At 36.3% G+C, this 25,189-nt stretch overlaps 1 protein-coding gene across 13 annotated transcripts in view; it reads left to right on the top strand.

Moving 5' to 3' along the window:
• The window catches only part of LOC127864223 (uncharacterized), a 36,684-nt gene extending 16,968 nt beyond the window's left edge, over window positions 1–19,716 (top strand). The window contains exons 3-14 of one of the 13 annotated variants that reach the window (XR_008041591.1): window positions 315–585; window positions 1,847–2,119; window positions 2,544–2,684; window positions 3,107–3,471; window positions 4,110–4,182; window positions 8,446–8,611; window positions 10,286–10,528; window positions 11,400–11,546; window positions 12,562–12,671; window positions 15,843–15,988; window positions 18,528–18,737; window positions 18,870–18,925. Coding sequence is in view for 1 of the 13 variants with exons in the window: in XM_052403911.1 (XP_052259871.1) it covers window positions 453–588; window positions 1,846–2,190; window positions 2,544–2,684; window positions 3,107–3,471; window positions 4,110–4,182; window positions 8,446–8,513 (1,128 nt within the window). In the remaining 12 variants the exon portion in view is untranslated. The other 12 variants (XR_008041592.1, XR_008041593.1, XR_008041594.1 and 9 more) reach the window with 12 other exon arrangements.
• Window positions 19,717–25,189: the final 5,473 nt, after the last annotated feature.

The following is a 25,189-nucleotide window of genomic DNA, read 5'->3' as shown; positions in this document are numbered from 1 at the left end:
GTGAGACCTTACAGTGTTATTTATTTGGTCAAAGCATTCCTAATCTCAAAAAGTCTTTTCCATATTTTTCGATAATTACTGACTTAATTCCCAATTAAATGTTTGCCAAAACAAATACTGTTTTTAATAGGTTGTGACATTGAGTTCATTTCCTTATTCAGCTCTATAAGTTGAACATAAGTACAATTTATATCTATAGCACTGATTCTAAATTTGTAAGTATTCGTTAGCAAAATGTTGTATTGCGTCATATTTAAAGTGGTTAAGTGTCACGTCTAAAAGTGCTCAAGTTATTCCTGTTTTTTAATGTACAGATAAATATGGCAACACTTCCAACAGCTGAGCCTTGGTGAGTTCAACTTTCATCCGACGAGTCACTCGAGGTGAAACAATCTGATCCACAGATAGAGCAGGCGCTGAGTGACTCGCCTGTTTAGGTGACTGACCTCCATATGTTGCTCACCAATAATGTGAACCTGACTGAGGAGCAGTGTTGTCCTACATTCCCTGTTCAGGGCGGTGACTTTGGCGTCAAGACTCACACAATCTCTGGCTATGGCCCTATCGCAGCAGCAGCAAAAACAGGAAGTATTTCAGCTGCACTCTGGGAAAACAGGGCTTAATGCATGTGCCTCAAGTGTTTTACCCACAAAAGTGTGCTAAGTCTGCCCAAGCTAATCTGTGACCACACTTTCCAAATAGGCCTTTAAATGAAAATTCCTTAAAAGCGGAAAGTGTCATGGCTGATTAGTTTGTGCAGACTGCACAGGCTATTCTTGGACGACTTTTTACGCTTATGCATTTAGCCCGGTTTTTAAAGAGTTTAGTGTTGCACATTTAGTTCATGTAACATTAGTTCTTGTTCTGACCTTTTTGGAGAAAAGTTCTGATTACCAATCAGGATTTTTGTGTTTTTTAATTGGTGAAACTGAGTAAATAAAAACATATAAGAGTTGATTTGATATCAGTTTTAATCATTAAGGGACAGGGCATACTCATACATTATTGTGCCAAAATTCAGCCTCTAAACTAAATTTTGTTGTTGTTTTCAGTTGTTTATTAACAATATTACCCTTGCATAAATTTAACAAAATACATATTAAATGCTGTTTAATTTAAATTAAGCAATAATTGAAATGCAGTCAACATTCTAAAAAATAATTATCTGCATTTATTTTCAATAAGAATATCTATTTTAATTAAATATTTTTTTATTTTTTTTTACATAAATTAAAATTAACAACCTTTCTAGGTTTTCAATATACACATATGCCCCTGGAGTGAGAATATGCCCTGAATATATTTATTAATTATATCCCGTTAATTGGGGTATATTGGAATCACCTTGGACGGATGTCTATGCGTCTGTCTTTCCATCTGTCTGTGGGCGTTCACTTAACAATTCAATGTTCAGCGTTCACACTTTCAGGTATTGTTCCTTCTCATATGAGGTTGTGAATGTACATTGTATCATTCTGCACTAAACATTACAAAACTGAGACATTCTATAACATCATGCTACATATTATGACTTGTGGCATTGGGGTATAATCTGCATCACAATTATTACAAATTCTTGTTTGACTAGACAGCAATGACACTTTTTTAGCTGAGTTTTTTTATACGGATAAGAAGATGTTGTTTTCCATTTCCCATTCTCTTAATGATTCTAGTACATGTGTATGTCAGTTGTCAGTTAATGGCATAAGTATATGCACTTAGTTAATCCAGGAAAACGATAACTTAATGACCACACTTCTACGACTAAAATGCATTTTTATTTGTGAAGAAGTATATAAAAATTGATTTAATTCTTGGATTTTCTCGTTTTTGCGATTCCTACAGGACCCCATGCAGTCACACATCTGTACACAGCGGACAACAAGAGGCTCTCTGGTCAGCTGGGCCCCTACAGGACCCCATGCAGTCACACATCTGTACACAGCGGACAACAAGAGGCTCTCTGGTCAGCTGGGCCCCTACAGGACCCCATGCAGTCACACATCTGTACACAGCGAACAACAACAGGCTCTCTGGTCAGCTGGGCCCCTACAGGACCCCATGCAGTCACACATCTGTACACAGCGGACAACAACAGGCTCTCTGGTCAGCTGGGCCCCTACAGGACCCCATGCAGTCACACATCTGTACACAGCGGAACAACAATAGGCTCTCTGGTCAGCTGGGCCCCTACAGGACCCCATGCAGTCACACATCTGTACACAGCGGAACAAGAACAGGCTCTCTGGTCAGCTGGGCCCCTACAGGAACCCATGCAATCACACATCTGTACACAGCGGAACAACAATAGGCTCTCTGGTCAGCTGGGCCCCTACAGGACCCCATGCAGTCACACATCTGTACACAGCGGATAACAACAGGCTCTCTGGTCAGCTGGGCCCCTACAGGACCCCATGCAGTCACACATCTGTACACAGCGGAACAAGAACAGGCTCTCTGGTCAGCTGGGCCCCTACAGGACCCCATGCAGTCACACATCTGTACACAGCGAACAACAACAGGCTCTCTGGTCAGCTGGGCACCTACAGGACCCCATGCAGTCACACATCTGTACACAGCGGACAACAACAGGCTCTCTGGTCAGCTGGGCCCCTACAGGACCCCATGCAGTCACACATCTGTACACAGCGGAACAAGAACAGGCTCTCTGGTCAGCTGGGCCCCTACAGGACCCCATGCAGTCACACATCTGTACACAGCGGAGAACAACAGGCTCTCTGGTCAGCTGGGCCCCTACAGGACCCCATGCAGTCACACATCTGTACACAGCGAACAACAACAGGCTCTCTGGTCAGCTGGGCCCCTACAGGACCCCATGCAGTCACACATCTGTACACAGCGGACAACAACAGGCTCTCTGGTCAGCTGGGCCCCTACAGGACCCCATGCAGTCACACATCTGTACACAGCGGAACAACGATAGGCTCTCTGGTCAGCTGGGCCCCTACAGGACCCCATGCAGTCACACATCTGTACACAGCGGAACAAGAACAGGCTCTCTGGTCAGCTGGGCCCCTACAGGAACCCATGCAATCACACATCTGTACACAGCGAACAACAACAGGCTCTCTGGTCAGCTGGGCACCTACAGGACCCCATGCAGTCACACATCTGTACACAGCGGACAACAACAGGCTCTCTGGTCAGCTGGGCCCCTACAGGACCCCATGCAGTCACACATCTGTACACAGCGGAACAAGAACAGGCTCTCTGGTCAGCTGGGCCCCTACAGGACCCCATGCAGTCACACATCTGTACACAGCGGAGAACAACAGGCTCTCTGGTCAGCTGGGCCTGGACGCCTGGGGACAAATCCTTGGTATAGGCGGTGAGCTCTTGGGCCAGGAATTTGGGTCAAAGCTGAACGAGTCCTACCCCAAGGGTACATCCAGTCTAACCATGGGGCTCCAAACTTCCCTTCTCAGGGGCAGATATAACCTCATCTACAAGGTAGATTGTAATACAAAGAGTTTCACAGTCATTCAAATAATTTTTGGTAAAGTACGGATTTTGTCTTTTTTTCTGCTACTTGAGGCCTGAAACTTTGAATGCATTTGATACCATGTTGTCCATTCTTTTGAGATGTGTATGTGTACGTCTGTCAACTTTTTGTCAAGGGATATTGCCTCCTAAAGTATTGGAGAGAATTAAATGAAATCTCCAAGAAATGTTCCTTGGGTGTTCATTTTTTTCTTCTTTTTTGAAACTGCATAGCCAAGAGGTTTAATATTTAGTTTGCTTAAACTGTTACCAAATTATGTCTCAAGGGTCAATACTGGCTAAGCTCTGGGATTTCCCAGTTTTACATATACATATATAGGGACAGCCAAAATCTTTGTTTGAAACTTCAAAGCCCAGGTGTTTCATATTTGGTATGGAACATCATCTAAAGGTCCCCTACATAGTTAATTTTATTAATAAACTTGGTCCTAGTGGTCATTGACTGATCCTGGTAAAACCGTCATAAAAATGTTGTGTTAAACAGCAAAGTCTCGTGGGTTTTATATTTGGTCCATGTAACTGATGCCATTTCTGAATGCATTGAATACATTTCTGGGATTTGTTAAGATATTTATATCTGTTCATAGGGTCCTTATCATCACAAGTTTGGACTAGCAAATGATGTTCCCCAGCAGCAACACAGCCACTGCATCTCAACAGGTAAGTCCCAGTAATACACTGGCACTACCTCTCAAAAGGTAAGTCCCAGTAATACACAGGCACTACCTCTCAACAGGTAAGTCCCAGTAACACACAGGCACTACATCTCAACAGGTAAGTCCCATTAATACACAGGCACTACACCTGAACAGGTAAGTCCCAGTAATACACAGGCACTACCTCTCAACAGGTAAGTCCCAGTAATACACAGGCACTACCTCTCAACAGGTAAGTCCCAGTAATACACAGGCACTACCTCTCAACAGGTAAGTCCCAGTAATACATAGGCACTACCTTTCAACAGGTAAGTCCCAGTTATACACAGGCACTACATCTCAACAGGTAAGTCCCAGTAATACACAGGCACTAAATCTCAACAGGTAAGTCCCAGTAATAGTTTGTTTCATCACTTTTGGAATGGGGCTGGGACTTTTTGTATTCGGAAAAAAACTGTCTTTTTATTATTCCCCGCCATAGAAGGAGGGATATTGTTTTGGCGTTGTCCGTCCGTCCGTCTTTCCATCCGTCCGGCACTTTTGTGTCCGGGGCCATATCTTGGAAATGCTTTGGCGGATTTTATTCGTTGAAATTTGGTATGAGTATATATATGGATAAGAGGATGATGCACCTTAAATGGCATTGTACACCATCTGTTAATAACGGAGTTAAGTTCCTGTGTACCTTGAAAAAAAATCTTTTTAATATAAGCTTAGAGCTTTATCTCCATTAACACATGAGCCAGAGCCATGCATTTTGCCATATTTGTTATAAATCATCTGAGGGTGATTCATATTCAACACCCATAATCCTAGGGGCTAAGGGCATGGCCCTTTGTATCTTGAAAAAATGCTTTTTAATATAAGCATAGAGCTTTATCTCCATTAACACATGAGCCAGAGCCATGAAACTTGCCATAGTTGGTCTCAATCATCTGGAGGTGCTTCACATTCAACATTCATAATCCTAGGGGTCAAGGTCAAGGTTACACATCATGGTTAAAGGTCACAAATTTTATGAATTATTCATTATTTAGTCATTCTTTTACTATGCATTAATGGATTCTGTAATAACTGTCCATAGGTAATTGATTCATGAAAAATATACTTTCTGCATTTTATTGTCTGCAAACCCATCACAGGTACAAATGAGTTTTAAAAAAAATTAACAAAAGGCACAACCCTTCGCTTATGCCTTTTATTTTAGTTCTACACCCATTCATAAACAAAATTTATTTGGCAGGGGATATCAATTCAACAAATTTACTTGGCTTAAGTAAAATTGAGAAATTGGTGTTCTGGTATTTTTGGTAACAAATACTTTAATATTGAGGATACAAGTGTGTTAAATATTACATTTTCTATGGATCAACTTGTAGAGCTGAATAGAAAAATAAAATGGAAATGGCATATATTTTTTCCTTGCTTTGGAAACCTTCACTTGTTAATTTTATTCAGTCATTTTAGAAAAATGTATACTTTGTTACATTTGGAATGTGGCCGAACAACAGCCCCAAATAAATATAAATTAAAAACTGAGGTAAGTCCCCTTATCATTGGAAAAGGAATCACTGCTGATCACCTAGCACGAGTTCCCGTCTTAAAATGCCTCGTTCTTGGAAAACTTGTCTTAATGCATGTGCTGCTTTAAGCCTCACCCTAGATTAGCCTGTTCATTTCGCACAGGCTAATACGGGACGACATTATCCACTTTTTGCATTTTTTTGCTTTTTTTGTTTCAGGTAGTCTCTTCTTTATGAAAATCCTGTCTTGTTAAAAAATTTGTCCCTGATTAGCCTGCGCCGACTGCACATGCATTAAGCCAAATTTTCCCTAAATGCGGCTTTTATAAACTTAAGACTTTTGTTGCAATCAAGTTTAACAAATTGGTAAAACCCAAATGCTAACTGGGTTTTCTGCACTTCAATTAATTGACCAGACTATCTTATTTCAATTTGAGGGTTAAACGTGAAACTAAGGCATCTTCAATACAATACAAGAGTTTCACACTTAACACTCAAATTATGGGTTATATTGACCAACAAAAGCTTTATTTAAAAAATGGCAATAATATGCAAATTATTTGTAGGTACCAATCAAAACTTACTCTTTAACTCTTTGCAAAATCATGTTCCATATCAAATGTAATGATCATAATGAAACAGTCATTTCTATAAAAAGGGGTCAATGTTTTTTGTACAATGGTTTTTATACTTTTGGGGATCTGAATAGCAACTTTAATAGCCAATAATGTGATTGAAATTGTTATTATATGCAAGTGATAGTAGTAGTATAAGAAGCTTTGTATCGACTACATCAGGAATTGATTTCCCCAATTGCTATAGACCCCAGAAAACTTGTTAGTGATATGTGATACATATGAACACATTTTTAGCTCATCTATTTTTTGAAAAAAAATTATGAGCTATTGTCATCACCTTGGCGTCGGCGTTGGCGTCGGCGTCCGGTTAAGTTTTGCATTTAGGTCCACTTTTCTCAGAAACTATCAATGCTATTGGATTCAAACTTGGTACACTTACTTACTATCATGAGGGGACTGGGCAGGCAAAGTAATGTAACTCTGACTGGCATTTTGACAGAATTATGTGCCCTTTTTATACTTAGAAAATTGAAAATTTGATTAAGTTTTGTGTTTAGGTCCACTTTATTCCCACAGTATCAAAGCTATTGCTTTCATACTTGCAACACTTACTAACTATCATAAGGGGACTGTGCAGGCAAAGTAATGTAACTCTGACTGGCATTTTGACAGAATTATGTGCCCTTTTTATACTTAGAAAATTGAAAATTTGATTAAGTTTTGTGTTTTGGTCCACTTTATTCCCACAGTATCAAAGCTATTGCTTTCATACTTGCAACAATTATTAACTATCATAAGGAGACCGTGCAGGCAAAGTTATGTAATTATGACTGGCATTTGGACGGAATTATGGGCCCTTTATACTTACAAAATTGAAAATTTGGTTATTTTTTATGTTTTGGTTCGTTTTACCCCTAAAGTATCATAGATATTGCTTTCATACTTGAAACACTAATTTATTTTTTTATTTATTTTTATTTTTTCGCTTTTTTGGAAGATAATGTAATAATTGTCCACAACCCCACACTATACACCCCTCTTCACTCCACCCCTCCCTCCTTTGTGATTGAAAATGAGAGTCCCTTCACCTTTAAAAAGAAAATAGATGAGCGGTCTGCACCCGCAAGGCGGTGCTCTTGTTAGATCTGTTTTAAACTTACTCTATAAAGCATTTATTGTGATAACCCTAGGTTAAGTATTGTGCTGTACTGCGTGGTCAACTTTTGGCTCGTTACCACTCTAGAGGCCTAATTTGTTAATCCAATCTTGATGAAACTTGGCAAGAAGAATATATATTGATGCCACCACAGGGGCAACATATATGACTTTATCTTGATACAACTTAGTGGGTATGCTTATATTGACAATATGTATGCCAATTTGGAGTTCAGGTTATGTGCTAAGTCAAATTGTAGAACTCCACTCCAGATGCCACATTTATGACTCAATTTGATGAAACTTGGTCAAAATGTTTATCTTTTAATTTTTTAGGCTAAGTTTCTTTCAATGTAACATATCCAAAAACTAGGTCACCAGGTACAATATATAAAAACCTTCTTTTCACTTTAGAACTCACATTAATAACTCATTCTTGGTGAAACGTGGTCATAATGATAATCTTGAATGCTTGACATTGGATTCACATCATGTGCATTCAAATACTAGGTCACTAGTTCAAATGTTCTTAATATCTTGTTACCACTCTAGATAACTTTATTGACACTCAATCTTCATAAAACTTCATTTGAATGATTTTTGTATTTTGTCTAGACCAAGTTTGAAATCGGGTCACATCTTTCCATTAACAAGGTAAAAAAGTTAAATCATAAACCACTCTAGAAGCCATATGTATTGACTCAATCATGTTCAAACTGGGTCAGAATGTTTATCTTTACAATATCAAGGCCATTTTCAAAACTTCAAGTCTTCTACCAAAGTTTTAAGTTGAACTAACGTAAGTCTTCAGGGTCATCCTGACCCTCTTGTTTCAATAAGCAAGAAGGATATATTGGATTGCTTTCAATTAAGGAAGTTATTGATGTTTTTAAAGATAATTTTTGCATTAAAGAAATATGCTGTGTGTTGTGTTGCTCAGTGTACTTAAAATACTTATGGTGTTTTATTTTAAAACAAAATGTATGTTTTCTACTCATTCTATGTTCAAAGGTCCTCAGTCTCTCTTGCAACAACAAAAGCTGAAGTTGAAGTGTGAAAGAGAGAAAGAGTTGACATGAAATTGCTGCTTCAGCCTTAATTGGAACATCAGCAGCACCAGCAACAACAACACTTAAAATTCAGCAATCAACAGTTCGATTGACGAAGGCTTTCAAATGTATGAGACTTGAGAAAATTAAATTGGAGATTCACCTTTGGTGAATGTTTTTTTTTAATATTTGAGCGGATAATAACAATTGAGGCTTGAACATGTGCTTAAAGTGTCGTCCACGCAGGCTAATCTGGGTTAACACTTGTAGCTGTAATGGTATTTGTTTGTATAAAGGAAGTCTTTTTGGCAAAAATCTAGCTAAGGCGGATTGTCGTCAGTGATTAGCCTGTGAGAACTGCACAGGCTAACTTGAGACAATACTCTACATACATTTAATTTATGCTTTCCGGTGGTTTAAAGAGAAATATCAGTGAAATAAAACTGGTATTTCACTGTTTTAAACAGTGAAAAATAATGAATGATATTTTTCAGTTTTACAGTGAAATGACGTCATTTTTTCGACTAAATGACGTCATAAGTTCAGCGAAATTATCAAGTTTATCTCTTTTACAATATTAATAAGCGGTTGAAAAAAGCATTATTAAATAAAAAGAAAATGTGTTGGATTTGATGGAATATATATTTTAATTCACTTGTGATCATACAAAATTCATATTTTCACTCCCGCAGCCTGGCTGCGCCACTTGTGAAAATATTATTTTATATGATCACTCGTGAAATAAAATCGATATTCCATCGAATCCAACAAATATCCTCTTTACATTTAACCCCATTTTCACGGAGTGAGGCTCAATTTTGTGAATATTCATATACATGTGGCATTATGATTCTGTCCATGTGACATTTTCATAGCTCGATGAACCAAATGCATCTACAAATTATAAACTCATTTATTTGTATTACCATTTTATTGTTCCATTCCCTTGTTGCGAAATTACATCATTATTTTGTGCCAACCTTTACACAGTAAATATGATGGTACCGTTGGCATTTACCGGAACCCGAGCAGCGTAGGTTATGTTTGGGAGGCGGGTGGTTGACTTTTTAACTTTCATAATGACTGTTTCTTTTCATTTGTCTATGGCAAAATGACACATTAAATGATGCCTTTAAACAAAAATGAAATCAGATACAATAGCGAGTTAGACAATTTTGATATTTAAAAGTCTAACTAAAAGTCTTTGTGTTGTAATTATAAGGGTTTAATAGTAATGAAAAATTATTTACTATGGGTAAAAATGTGGCGTCTTTTAGTGGTTTGCCTTTAACATTCTTTCTGCTCTATATTTCAAAACATTGGATCATCATGATAATTGGTGATAATATTTTTTATCATAATCTCTCGTCCAAGTTTTGTTAGCAGCCAGATCAACTTTAGCACTTTCAACATATGTTTTTGTTTAATGAACACAATTGACCAAATTAAACTTGTCTGCCATTGCACTCACAATCACTGTAACACAGTTTTCTAAACAGGCGTATGTTGTTGGCAATCTCGTTGTTCATTTATTTGGATTATGAACTGAGTGAAAAAATGAGCCCTGTCTAAGCATAAATACCATAATAATTTATGCACTTGGCGTAATTTTCTTGACAATTTACATATCTTTCGGTGTACTGCTCACATTGCAAAACTGTGCAATGCTATGTAGAGTTTATGCCCTGTGTCTAACTTCATGTCAAATGGTGACTTGCCTACTTAAAATGACCTTGTTGAGATGAATAGGATAATCTCGTGCTGATGCAACTGTTTCACGTTGTTGCTATTTTATTTTACAGGAAAACATGTCAATTTACAAAGCACCCTTCCCTGAAAATCTGGCCAAGCTAATAAACAATGTGAATGCACCAACGTGACCCTTCAGAGAAACAGGATTCCAGGCTGAATGTCAAACCGTCTGGGCTCCAGCAGCAGCCTCAGCCGTGGCGGTCAGGTTCATGATGCACCTATGCTCTCAATGCTCTCTGAACATCTTAATCTCACAGCAACAGTGGACCAACATGACCTTCAAGTTGGGGATGGTAATACATGATAATTTTATTAAAACCCACAAACCAAGTTTTAGAGAGGATGTATTGGGAGTCAATTTTCTGTTAGTTGGTTAGTCAGATGGGCGTTTAAGTCTGCATATTATGTAATACAATTTTATCAAACCATTTCTCAAGAGATTACATTGATACTTCAGTTTTGTGAACCCCATAAAGTCTGGGTTTGATTGGTAGATGGTCATCTTGTGACAAAGCACTTACTTATCATTGGCCAAGTAACTTTTGCACAAGATCAAATTAATATCTTTGTATCTCACCACACATGAGATTTCAGAGGCTGTGTAACTTATATTCTATTCAAGGTTATTAACTGGCATTGTTCACACAGTTGTGTGAATATTTTTGTTAATAAAAAAAGAAAGCATAAAGCATTTGCATCACTTGTAATCAATAATGTTTGATGAAGGAACAATCATTTTGCAATATGACAAATATTCCAGAATATATTTGTCTTTTGACGGATCTTGGTCAGTGTCTAGCAGTATCCTATCAACCAAGCCACGTCCGCAAAGCAGCAATTTGTCTTCCACGTTTGAGCTACCTATTTGCCACGGTGTGTTGTCCACTCAACATGGATTGTTTTAATAAAACAAATGGAGTTGTAGAAGATATTTGCTGATTCCTGTGTATGATCATAATTGTATATGACACAATACATCAACAACACTCACGCATATCAACGGTAGCTAATACAAGTATTCATGCACAAATTAAAGGATGATTTTCTTTATAATGTTCATTCATTATCAAAAAATTGTTTCCAAACATATTTTAACATATTGATATATTGACTAAGCTTTGATTTATTGATTGATTTAATCACGTTTCCTCTCTTACTTAGCAGGTTGAGGGTCTCCCAAAACCACCCAGTGCCTTGCGATGAAAACCTCCAACGGGACTGTGACCTTGCACTTGTACACACCTAATGGTCAGGTTCAAGGTCACTTGGGCTTAGATAGTCACTGCAGTAAAAAAGTGCAAGGTTTTAAAGGTACTTGTTCACAGATTGTATGAGTAGTTTGATTGACCAGACTGACATAACTAAAGCACATTTAAAAGTGGCTACATATACATATATACAAAAACATACAAACATATAACTACAAAGAATACCAATATTTGCAGTATGGTATTACGAATTGCTTTTACTGCTTTTAATACAAAATAATATTAATAATCTCAGTTAAAAACCCAAAAGAAGGCAGTTTTTATAATTTTCTTTCTTAATTTTGTATATAAATTACTTTAGGTTATTCCATAAACTGTGTTGTTGTGGTTTTAATAATGTTTGACAAATGATATTGAAAACTCGATGACCAAGTTATATTATATTTATCCATCTGTATTTGTAAACAAAATGACTGCAGAACAGGGCATCACTATGTAAATCTATTAACATTAACCTTTAAATTTGTATTTTTTTACAATTTTGTATTTGTATATGGGTGGTGCGGTAGTCAAGTGGTAACACACTGGTCTACCAATCCAGAGGTCCCCGGTTCAATTCCTGGCCAGGGCACTGGACATTTCAGAAGTGCTTCAAGTGTTTCCCACCCATCTAGAGATGTACTGGTATGAAACCCAGGTAATTCTCGCGTGTATCGGTGCTATACACTGAGCACGTAAAAGAACCCAGAGATCTATTCGCAAAGAGCTAGGGTATGGCATCCGGATTCCTTGTATCTCAATACTGTCTCTTCTGCTTGCTGTCTATTCAGCAAAAACCAAGGACCCCATTGGAAATAAGAGTTTGCACTTTCATGGGTTATCCTGGACTGCAAGGTCAAAAGAAATACACATACACATTTGTCAAAATGACTAAAAACAGGGCATCAACAGAAACATGTTCCTTTAAATATTACTCAATCACTGACAGTAAACGGAAATTCTACAAAAAGAAAAATACTTTAAAATATTGCTCCATTGTTTTACTGTAAACGAATTGACTACAGAACAGAAATATATCTTTAAACATTTCCCTTAAAAGTATTTTATATAATTTTCAGTAAAGAAGATGACTTAACAACATGACATCCGAGACTGCAGGGACGAAATGACTCACGTCAGCATAGGAAGCCAAGACACAATACGAGAATTTCCAGCGGCTTACCTGCTTGTATGGGTTTATTTTAAACCTAATTATTATATGATTTAGTTAGGTAATTTGATATATTTATAAAGTTTAAATATAGATTTGATATTATTCACTGAAGTAAAAATATGAAAACAATTATTACAATATTTTTGTTCAACATCAGCCAGCCAGTAAATTGTTTGTTCCTAAAAAATGCAAATGTGTGTCTAATATCAATAGGACATTACGTTTGTCATAAATCAATTAAAAATATTAAATTAATCTACAACAGTGCACACAATCTGACACTTTTTTTCCACCATACTTTTTAGCCGGATTTTTATCGAAAAAATCTCGGCTTATAGATTGATGTTGTCGGGCGGGCGGGCGGGGGGGCGGGCGGGCGGCCGGCGTGCTCGAAAATGTTAAAGTTCTTATTTCATGGTATAACTTTGGTATGCTTGGACCTAGAGTCTTCAAACTTGACATGAAGGTTGGCCAGGATTAACAGATGACCACTGGTCATTTCAAGGTCATTCATTTGAAGGTCAAGGTCACTGTGACCTTCAATATAAAAATGTTAAAGTTGTTATAACTTTGGTATGCTTGGACCTAGAGTCTTGAAACTTGACATGAAGGTTGGCCATAACTAGTTAGTAACCACTGGTCATTTCAAGGTCATTCATTTGAAGGTCAAGGTCACTGTGACCTTGAATGTAAAAATGTTAAAGTTCTTATTTCATGGTATAACTTTGGTATGCTTGGACCTAGAGTCTTCAAACTTGACATGAAGGTTGGCCAGGATTAACAGATGACCACTGGTCATTTCAAGGTCATTCATTTGAAGGTGAAGGTCACTGTGACCTTCAATATAAAAATGTTAAAGTTGTTATAACTTTGGTATGCTTGGACCTAGAGTCTTGAAACTTGACATGAAGGTTGGCCATAACTAGTGAGTAACCATTGGACATTTCAAGGTCATTCATTTGAAGGTCAAGGTCACTGTGACCTTGAATGTAAAAATGTTAAAGTTGTTATAACTTTGGTATGCTTGGACCTAGAGTCTTGAAACTTGACATGAAGGTTGGCCAGAACTAGTAAGTAACCACTGGACATTTCAAGGTCATTCATTTGAAGGTCAAGGTCACTGTGACCTTGAATGTAAAAATGTTAAAGTTCTTATTTCATGTTATAACTTTGGTATGCTTGTACCTAGAGTCTTCAAACTTGAAATAAAGATTGGCCAGTACTAGAAGATGACCACTGGTCATTTCAATGTCATTCATTTGAAGGTCAAGGTCACTGTGACCTTAAATGTTAAAATGTTAAAATTGTTATAACTTTGGTATGCTTGGACATAGAGTCTTCAAACTTGACATGAAGGTTTGCAAGCACACTTAGATGACCACTGGTCATTTCAAGGTCATTCATTCTAAGGTCAAGGTCACTGTGACCTTGAATGTAAAAATGTTAAAGTTCTTATAACTTTGGTATGTTACTAATTTGCTAATAAAAAAATTGAGATCAAACTTTCCTAATTGTCAATTCAAGTTCATATTTGTGACCTTAAATGTTATTGTTGTTCATGTATATGCATGCATTCAAAACATAACACAAGGTTTGCTCATGCCTTGAAAAGTACTTACATTTCATTTTGACCTTTGAACAATATTTCAGTAATTTAAGTATTGCATTGACAAAAACACGAAAGGTACTTTCCTGTCATTTAAATCAAAAATCCGGCTTCAATGCGGTCATCTCCGACCGCGGAACTCTTGTTGTCAGTTTGTAAGGATGCAATTAAAAAGTGTGTGTATCCGACTTTGCATCAGACCCCTATTAGAAGTAGAGCCCTGCCTATAAAGAGACTAATCCAGTACCGACCTGTGCACATGTCTATTGCAATAAACAAGCTGTCATAATTGCACTTGTCTTTGGCTTATTCTCAGATGAGTCGCTATATCAATGTATTTAATGTTATTTTTTACCTTAAAAAATAACAGTGTGTAAACCCTGTAAATTCAAGTGATTTCAAAATAAAACACATGCAAATGACTTTTAAACTGTCCTCACGTTAGTTTCTTTTTTTGTACTGAACATAAAAAAGTGTTTCATTTGGTAAATCTTCATATATGAATAACACTTTTTCTAGAACAAGTATATTTAAACCCTTTCTTGTTAACCCGCCTCGTGTATTTTATGCCCCACTTCAAAGAAAAGGGGGTATATTATTTTGCAGGATGTTTGCCAGTCTGTTGTTGGGTGTGTTGGTAGATTTCCTATAACTAACTCATCAACAAATTGATCTATTGGCTTGATACTTCACATGTGCATTGGTCTTGGATAGTAGATGACCTCTATTGAAATTGGGGTCACTACTTCAAAGGTAAAGGTCACTGTCACAATAATTATGAAAAGATGTCAGATCAATAACTTGTCAACAAACTGACCAATTGGCTTGTTACTTCATATATGCATTTGCCTTGGACAGTAGATGGCCTCTATTGAAAATGGGGTCGCTAGGTCAAAGGTCACAGTCACAATACGTGTGAAAATCCTTTCTGATCAATAACTCGTCAACAAATTGACCTATTGGCTTGATACTTCACATGTGCATTGGCCATGGATGGTAGATGACCCCTATTGAAAATGGGGTCACTAGGTTAATGGTCAAGGTCACTGTCGCAATTATAAGTGCGAAAAACATGTCCGATTAATAACTTGATACTGAACATGTGCATCGGTCTTGGACAGTAGAGGATGTCTATTGAAATTTGGGTCACTAGTTCAAAGGTCAAGGTCACTGTGAAGTTAGGTGTTAAATTGGTATTCATTCGATATGTCATAAAAGGATTGAGTGATGGGAGTCAAAGCTCTGTTTTGGGAGGCATCTGTCTCAAACCGCGGAGCTCTTGTTTTATTTAAACATTCTTTAAAAAAAAGTTTGGTGATAAATCAAAATGAACTAATGTTTCCTCTCTAATTATTTTAGCTTCATTGCATTGAATGCGTTCACATTTTCAAGTCGCTTTACAACTCTAGAACACCGTGGGCACAATGTAGGCTCTAGTTAAATCTTTTGACATTGCATTGTCGATATGAAAGGTCGAAACACTGACAAGTGTTTTGTCGGGTTTAAATTAGTTTTGTTTGTCCTCGAAAACGCTAGTATTGTCTTTAATTTGTTTGACGCACGATTTACTTTTATTCCAGAAAACCTGGGTAGCAGAGCAATGAGTATATCCCAGGAGCATTTGCAGTCACAGCAAGTGAACCAGCGGCAGTCATCGTCTCTAGATTCCGAGATCCCCATGCTTCACAACCCTCAGTCTATGAACATCATGCAGAGCAAACCTTGGGTGAGTTTTCGTGTCATGTGCATGCTTTTTCGTGGCCTCACTTTCAGAGATTGGTGGGTGCATGTAGATTTACCCTTTTGTGTCCATACATCTTTCAATCCAGCTGTGTTTTTTTTGTCATGTGTGACCTAGAAAAGTATTGCTTCTTGTGTGATAAAATCAGACATATTTACAATCATGTGAACTTTCCATCTTGTTTATTATACCCTACAAACGAAGTTTAGGGGTGTATATAGGAGTGAGCTTGTCAGTCGGTCGGTTCGTATTAAGTGTCCACTCTCTAATTCAAATTGTTTTCATCCGATTTTCATCAAACTTGGTCAGATGTTGTATCTAGATGATGTCTAGATCAAGTATGAATATGGATCATGTCGGGTCAAAAACTAGGTCACTGGATCACTAAGTGCGTTTTAAACATTAAGTATGGTGTCCGCTCTCTTATTCAAGTAGTTTTCATCAGAGCTTCACCAAACTTGGTTAGAATTTGTATCTAGATGATGTGTTGGTAAAGTTTGAACCTGTGCCTTGCCGGGTCAAAAACTAGGTCACGGGGTCACTTAGTGCGTTTTAAACATTAAGGATGGTGTCCGCTGTTTTTTTGTGAAGGCAACATGCAAAATATTCAGTGTCAATGCAGCAGGTAGAGTATTAGTCACGTCTGTGACGAAGCTCTAGTTTTGGTTAATTTTTAGCTCGGCTGGTTTCGGAGAAAACCCGAGCTATTTTCATAGACAGCTTGTCGTCCGGCGTAAGCGTCGTGCTAAAACCTTAACATTGGCCTTAACTTTTTAAATATTGAAGATAGAAACTTGATATTTGGCATGCATGTGTATCTCATGAAGCTGCACATTTGAGTGGTAAAATTTCAAGGTGAACATCATCCTTCAAGGTCTAGGGTCCAAAAAACAAATCCAAGGGAAGTAATAAGCTTTATATGGACATAGTTATCTGACCTGCCAACGTATATATTTTTGTTAAATAAATCAAAGTGGCGCAGTAGGCGGCATTGTGTTTCTGACAAACACATTGTGGTAAAAGGTCAAGGTCATCCTTTACGGTCTACGGTAAAAAATACAAATCCAAGGGAAGTAATAAGCTTTAAAGGGCGATACCTTATCAATATTGAACATAGCAACTTGATATATTTGGCATGCATGTGTATCTCATGGAGCTGCACATTTTGAGTGGTGAATCTACAGTCACGGTAGTGGCTTTTAAATATTTGCTACTAAAAATAGAGATTTGTTAGAGACAATTATTTTCAAGGGAAGTAATTTATTTAATTATAAATGTCATATTATATATTTCCTTACCAAGAATTGAAGTTCTTTTCACAGTTACTGTACAGATTTATTATTTTGATTATTTATAACTCAAATGATTGATTTGTCAAAGTTTTTTTTAAATTATATAATAATCATTTCTTTCATGTTTATTACATACCTGTGGACTTATGTCCATAGATACATGATCAAATCTGGCTATTATCTCTTTTAAACCACAGGCCTTGGTTGTCAGTGATGTCTAACATGATCATAATTGACTGTGAGACCCCCCCCCCCCCCGGTTGGATTGGACAAAATTCAAGGGAAGTAATAAGCTTGAAAGGGAGATGATTTCTATACCTGCCAAATGATAAATAGCAATTTTATTTCAAAGCGGCGCAATAGGGGGCATTGTGTTTCTGACGAACACATCTCTCGTTTTATATGATATAATTATCATTTCTTACCTGTTCTAATTTGTAAATGCTAGTTTTCATTAAATACCAGTGGACTTATGTCCATAGATACATGATGAACTCTGGCTATGATTTCTTTGATAAACCACAGGCCTAGGTTGTCAGTGTTGTCTGACTTGGTCATTTTTGACTGTCTACAGACCCCCCCCTCCCCCCCCCCTCCTCCCCCCCCCCCCCCGGTTGGATTGGACAAAATCCAAGGGAAGTAATAAGCTTTAAAGGGAGATGATTTCTATTCCTGCCAAATGATAAATAGAAATTTAATTTCAAAGCGGCGCATTAGGGGGCATTGTTTCTGACGAACACATCTCTTGTTGGGTCACTAGGTCAAAGGTCAAGGTCACTGTGATCGCTAAACAAAAAATAATAATTTCTGACAAGCTTTCGCAGCCGAGCGTGGCACCCGTGATGCGACGCTCTTGTTCTTTCATAGTAGTAAAGTTTTCAGTCAAAAGTAAAATGTGGTTGCATCGGTGACTTTTTGCCTACTTCACAGCAGACATTTCAGAAAAACTCTTTTTCAACATGTTTTATTTGCTATTGGCTAGTTGGCCCTTTTTAAATTGTTGTAAATGATAAGGAAATAATTTTCCAATGGATAAATGTATGTTTATCGAATATCATCCCATATTTCCTGATTGATGGAGAGACTTAAAGTTAGTTGGTAGTAAAGTGGTTATAATTAACTTTTAATGTATTTCAATGTATAAAAGTGCTATTATTGTTCTTGTTTATCATGGGTAACACACATAAAATGAAAAACTGACATTTACTGTTATGAATCTTTCTTTATTTCAGACGTCCATTGACAAAATCAAACCGGCAAATCAGAAGGACAGCCTGTTGCTACAGATGTTATCATATTAACCCCAGTCATACCGAAGAAGCTCAGAGATATAAATGCTGTTTAAGATGTGCTTGTCTCTGCATACTCCATGTCTGGTGTGAACATGTACAATTGAAGGTCTCTGAATACCCCATGTCTGGTGTGAACATGTACAATAGAAGGTCTCTACATTCTCCATGTCAGGTGTGAACATGAACAATTGAAGGTCTCTACATACTCCATGTCTGGTGTGAACATGTACAATTGAATGTCTCTACATACTCCATGTCTGGTGTGAACATGTACAATAGAAGGTCTCTACATACTCCATGTCAGGTGTGAACATGTACAATTGAAGGTCTCTACATACCCCATGTCTGGCGTGAACATGTACAATTGAAGGTCTCTGCATACCCCATGCTGGGTGTGAACATATACAATTGAAGGTCTCTACATACTCCATGTCTGGTGTGAACATGTACAATTGAAGGTCTCTACATACCCCATGTCTGGTGTGAACATGTACAACTGAAGATCTCTACATACTCCATGTCTGGTGTAAACATGTACAATTGAATGTCTCTATATACTCCATGTCTGGTGTGAACATGTACAATTGAAGGTCTCTACATACCACATGTCTGGTGTGAACATATACAATTGAAGGTCTCTGCATACCCCATGTCGGGTGTGAACATGTACAATTGAAGGTCTCTACATACCCCATGTCTGGTGTGAACATGTACAATTGAAGGTCTCTACATACTCCATGTCTGGTGTGAACATGTACAATTGAAGGTCTCTACATACTCCATGTCTGGTGTGAACATGTACAATTGAAGGTCTCTACATACCCCATGTCTGGTGTGAACATGTACAACTGAAGATCTCTACATACCCCATGTCTGGTGTGAACATGTACAATTGAATGTCTCAATATACCCCATGTCTGGTGTGAACATGTACAATTGAAGGTCTCTACATACCACATGTCTGGTGTGAACATGTACAATTGAATGTCTCAATATACTCCATGTCTGGTGTGAACATGTACAATTGAAGGTCTCTACATACCCCATGTCTGGTGTGAACATATACAATTGAAGGTCTGTACATACCCCATGTCTGGTGTGAACATGTACAATTGAAGGTCTCTATGTACCCCATGTCCGGTGTGAACATGTACAATTGAAGGTCTCTACATACCCCATGTCTGGTGTTAACATGTACCACTGAAGGTATCTACATACCCCGTGTTCGGTGTGAACATGTACAATTGAAGGTCTCATCTTTGAAATTGTCACAGGTGGAAAATTAATGAATTGATGCAGACAGAAGTCGTGTAACGACAAATCACAACAACACGTGGAAATCCAGACAGTCTTGTGGCCAGCCATGTTTTTATGTGACCATCCAAGTTGTGTTCAAAGAAAACAATAGTTCATGTTTTATTGGAACTATGATGGCAGATGCTGATAGTCATTTTATGTAAAAGGCTTTTATGAACTTTATTTAAATACTCAGTATAAAAAGATTAAGATTACTTGATAAAAGCAATAATGAACAATATTATATTAAGAGCAAAATTAGCAAGTCTATCCAATTACTGTGTCTGTATTATGAAATTTTATTTTGGAAATGTTAAGGAAAATATTATGTTACTAAATATATGTCTATGAATGTTGATTTTAACATTTGTCAAAGCTGTTTAAATGATGCTGGTAACTTTGACAAAATTGAAAGAAAATGTATTATTTTCATGTAAAGAGACATGCTTCAGTTTGTTTTGCTTAACATGTAATATAGAGGTGGAAGTTACACACATTGTTTAGACAGGTGGATAATTTTAATGCTAAGGCTTTGATACTCTTAAGTGTGCCCATTGGTGTCAGGTGTTTATGTCAAGCATCTTGTTTATTATCTTAGTATTTCAAGACAATATTCATTAATTTTAGACAAAATCATTTAATCTTCCTTAAATTGTCTATTCGGTATTGACTACCAGTTATTTATTAATTTGATTGAACATGATTTAAGAATGACTTTTGTTGCTTAAAATGCTTTATATGTTTTAAAACTGAGCATTTAAAAACGAAAATATAAGATGTGGGAATAATGTCTAAAGTTATGATAATTTTTGTTTTGTTTTTGTAAAGTTAATTATGCCTTATATGTTTGTGTATAGACATTTAGACGACCAGATTAACCTGACCAAGAATTCTTCATCAATGTGTATATCGGTCAGTTCATTTGTCATTTGTATATAGAGCGATTGCGAAATGATCGTATTGTTAATGAAGATCATGCGTTTATTGTTGCCATTTTGATTTTCGCTGTTAACATTTATTTATACAAACAATTTTCATCATGTACATCTTTTAGGTGCTAGATAATAAAAAAAACATTGCTTGTGGAGATGCTCATTTAAAACTTTCTTAATGATACAGAACAACACATTCTGAAGAGGCCAATATCCTTTAGACAAGAGGAACATCTTGTTACTAGTATATGTAATGCCTTTCACTAAATAAAGTCAAGCAACTATTGAAAGATTGGTTTAACTTTGTTTTGCATTATCTTAAGAAAAATTAATATATTCAACTTGGAAATCAGTCAATTGCAAATCAAGCGAGAGTGATTTAACTTGCTAACACTTGTCAATAATTGAATTGTCTCTCTTTGTACGTAAGATATAGGGATGTTGTTGCTTGAAAAACAAAGTTGTATCCGTTGTTAGATAATGCTTTTGTTCATCTCTCAACATAACAAGTACATTCATACAGTTATTAAAAATATGACACTCTTTATTCTCAGCCATCAGTTTGTATTGGGATTTTGTGGAATACTTACTAAACTAATATACGTCTGTTTAATGAATGAATAGCTATGGTACAATATGATACTCAGTGTTACAAAACATGTGTTATAAAAATATAATGTCATTTATTTCAAATCATAAAATTTAGTTGTCCATACAATGCTTACAGTTTTACAATTGCGACGATAAAGGAAATGTTCTGCTCAAAATGTCTTTTTAAGACATGTGAAAATTGTAGCAATCATATTGTACTTGTATTTATATTATACATTATAAGAATTTACTTACAGCTGATGATAGCGGCAGTTTACTATTTGTGTAACAGTTTGTTCCACTCGACCATTAGACCATATTTCCTTAAAAATGTGATTGTTAATATTGAACTGTAATTGAATGCATGAAACATAATTGTTCTGTTGCTTAACAGCTGAAAATAGCTTGATGTTTGTAAAATTGTATGAAATGTTTCAAATAAATCATATTGATTACATGAAAAAATAAAATTACATTTTGCGTTACTTTGAATGCATAACAAACAATTGTTACCATACAATCATATTAGTATTGAACTTAATTAATACTTTAAGATGCATTTTTTACAATAATGTGTTAATATTGTCATCCATTCCAAATAAGCATTGTGCATTCGTAAATATAGGGTGTATATACACTGCTTATATGCCTTTTTTTAATTGCTTGTGTACGTCATATTTATTAAAGACTCTTATGTATTGCATATTTGTGTGTGCCTATGTCTTACTTATCTCTTCATAGTCCTTAAATTACTGCAAATAGTATTTTAATAATGTTAAAATATTTATCTAAACTATAACCAGGTTATCTGTTAATTTAAGTTTCACACATTGTATTGTCTAGCTAATTAAATTGAAGTGTCTATATTCTCGCCAACATGCATTGTCGGTGTATGGTTTAGACAAAGCACATTACACAACTCCTGTTGTTTTTTCCCCATCATTAATAACCAATGTTTATTCTGTAGAGGTTGCATTATACTAAATATTTCAGTTGTGCAATGCTTTGCTCTCTTAATAAATCAGCACTATTTATTGATTTTTTATATGGGCACTTCCCATGACTTTATTCGTGAATATTTCTTTGAATGTGCGGTAGGGAAAACATTGTTTGCTTGAAAGTTAGAAACTTAATGTTGACATCTTGAAAGATGGCAGTAAACATTTAACTGCAGAGTAGCTGTGAAAAGATGTATGTTAAACAATGTAAGACAGAACTCCACGCAAGATATGTCATGCATGCGATATGCATGAACTATCTTTTAAAAATAATTTGGATCTGAATTATCTTTAACAAATGGTATGGTTATGAGGGTCTCTATGTGCAAAATGTTGCATTTATTTAGTGTACAAGTTATTGCTTAAACATTGAATTTGTTATGGAAATAATATAGTTTATGTGACTTAAAGAGATATACATGTTTATGTTAGTGATGTGTTTTTGCTGATCCAAGTCTGTTCCTGCACACTATTTAAAGTAGATAACTACAAGTTATCTCATTTTAATGGGAAAAGTATTGTACTGTGGAAAAGTGTTGCGAGTTCAAATAAAAATACTATGAACCGTTGTATTAGTACTATATTTGCTCCCCTATTGAAACTAGGGGACACATATTGAGTTTGGCCTATCCGTCCATTAGTTCGCCGTCATACTTTGGTCGACATTGGTTTACAGTCAATATCTTAAGAACTATTCCGTTAAGAGCTTTCAAATGTCACATTGTGATTGGCGTTCGCGGAGAGATTTAAATATTGTTTGATTTTGGATTTCTCCGGTAAAGTGTCAATGTCACAGGGGTCTCTCATGTGAAAATGGTAACAATGACCGGATTAAGACTTGAGCACACCATCATCTTTGCATTCAGTATAAACTTGACGTAACGTTAAGGAAATCGCTTTAAGGAAAGACACCACTAAGACGTTTGCACACTTTTCATCATGGTGACAGAGACGTTATTGAGACGTCGTCAATAATTATAATTTTACTAAATCATGCTGGTAAATCCTAAAATTTGATAACTGCTGTGATGCAATGTGATGCTGACGAAGTCATGTCGTCAGAATATCTGCATGCTATTGGTAAAAGCAAAATTTGCAAATGCAGACTACTCTCTGTTGATAACACAGTATTGTTTTCAATATATCAAATAACACACATTTTAGGGAAAGACATTTAGGAAAACCTATCGGTAAATGCCATTTGTCTTGTATTGTGAGACAGAACTACCTAATACTAGAGTGCCCATGATACATGTAGAAGGAAAATCGTTTAATTATCTAACCACAAATGTGTGACCTATGCAAGTCAAAATAGTCTACGGACATTTGCCAGTTTGCTATAAACAACACAGGGTGAATTTTACTTTTCTATCGGAAACTCAGTATTGTGCTTAGATGTTCTATTTATAAGACGCAATGAGATTTGTACACGGTCATGCAAAAATTGATCTTATGCAATATGATCCCAACGTAGCTTCAGCCAGGCGTGCGCAATCGCACAGTCTTGTAAGAATATGAATACTGAATAAACTACTATGGAGTTATTATCAAACCTTGCGTGCCTTTTTTAAAGCGGAAAGCGTAGCAATTGATGGGAAAGTGCACAGGCTTGGCTTGAGCTACTCTGGCCGCATATGCCATAAGACCGATTTTCGCATGACGCGGATGATACAGTGTTATTTGAATATGTGGAAAAAACTGCGTCTCAAAGCCAAACAACTTATTTGGCACAGTAAATGTAAGTATAAATAAGAAACATATTTTATCTATGCCAATTAGAATATATCTGGTGGTTACAAAGTAGAAATCGGTCTTTTTTGCGCTTAAAACCTTAAAAATAATCGCATTTGTCGGAATGGACGTATATGTCTTGAAATCCTACTTTTGGTTTTAAAAGCGGTACCGTTTAAAAGTAATGAATTACTTACTAACTAGGCTATATATTTAATTTTATCTATGTCAATTAGAATATATCGGATGATTACAAGGTATAAATCCATATTTTGTTGCGTTTTAAAACTTAAAAGTAATCGCGTTTGTCGAAATGGACGTATACGTCTGGAAATCCTACTTTCGTTTTGTTTTAAAAGCGGAACAGTTTGAAAAATAATAGATAACTTGCTAACTAGGCTATATATTTAATTTTATCTATGCCAATTACAATATATCTGGTGGTTACAAGGTAGAAATCCGTCTTTTTGCGTTTTAAAACTTAAAAATGATCGCGTTTGTCGAAATGGACGTATACGTCTAGAAATCCTACTTTCGGTTTTAAAAGCGGTACAGTTTGAAAAATTATAAATAACTTGCTAACTAGGCTTTAGATTTAATGACAATTTTGCACATTTTCAAATTGCATCTTTATGTATTGATTAACAAGAATTTCATTTATGTCAGAGGCAAAGTGTGTGGCTTTAATCAACAATCAACAAACCATATGTTTTGATCACGAAGAAATGCATAATAAATCATGTGAGGACACATGATGTGTTCTCACGAAGGAAAATAATAAAACAGTACTTAAACTTTTGTTTTAACTTTAAAAACATAGAACGTCTATTTTATCTTTATTTATAAGTCAGGATTAATATTTTTTCATTTCTGGTGTGGTTTTGTGTTTTTTTGTGTGTTTTTTGTTGTTGTTTCTTTGTTTTTTTGAGGGGGGGCAGTAGGAAACCCCACCTGTACGGTATGGTGACAACCAACCAAACTCACATGCTGCCAAAAACGGGAATTGAACTGAGAGTGTGAATCAGAGTTTATTGACAGGTCCTATTGGCCTCTT

Source organism: Dreissena polymorpha, chromosome 1 (assembly GCF_020536995.1).
Source record: "Dreissena polymorpha isolate Duluth1 chromosome 1, UMN_Dpol_1.0, whole genome shotgun sequence".
Taxonomy (NCBI): domain Eukaryota; kingdom Metazoa; phylum Mollusca; class Bivalvia; order Myida; family Dreissenidae; genus Dreissena; species Dreissena polymorpha.
This window is presented reverse-complemented; position numbering and strand designations above follow the sequence as displayed.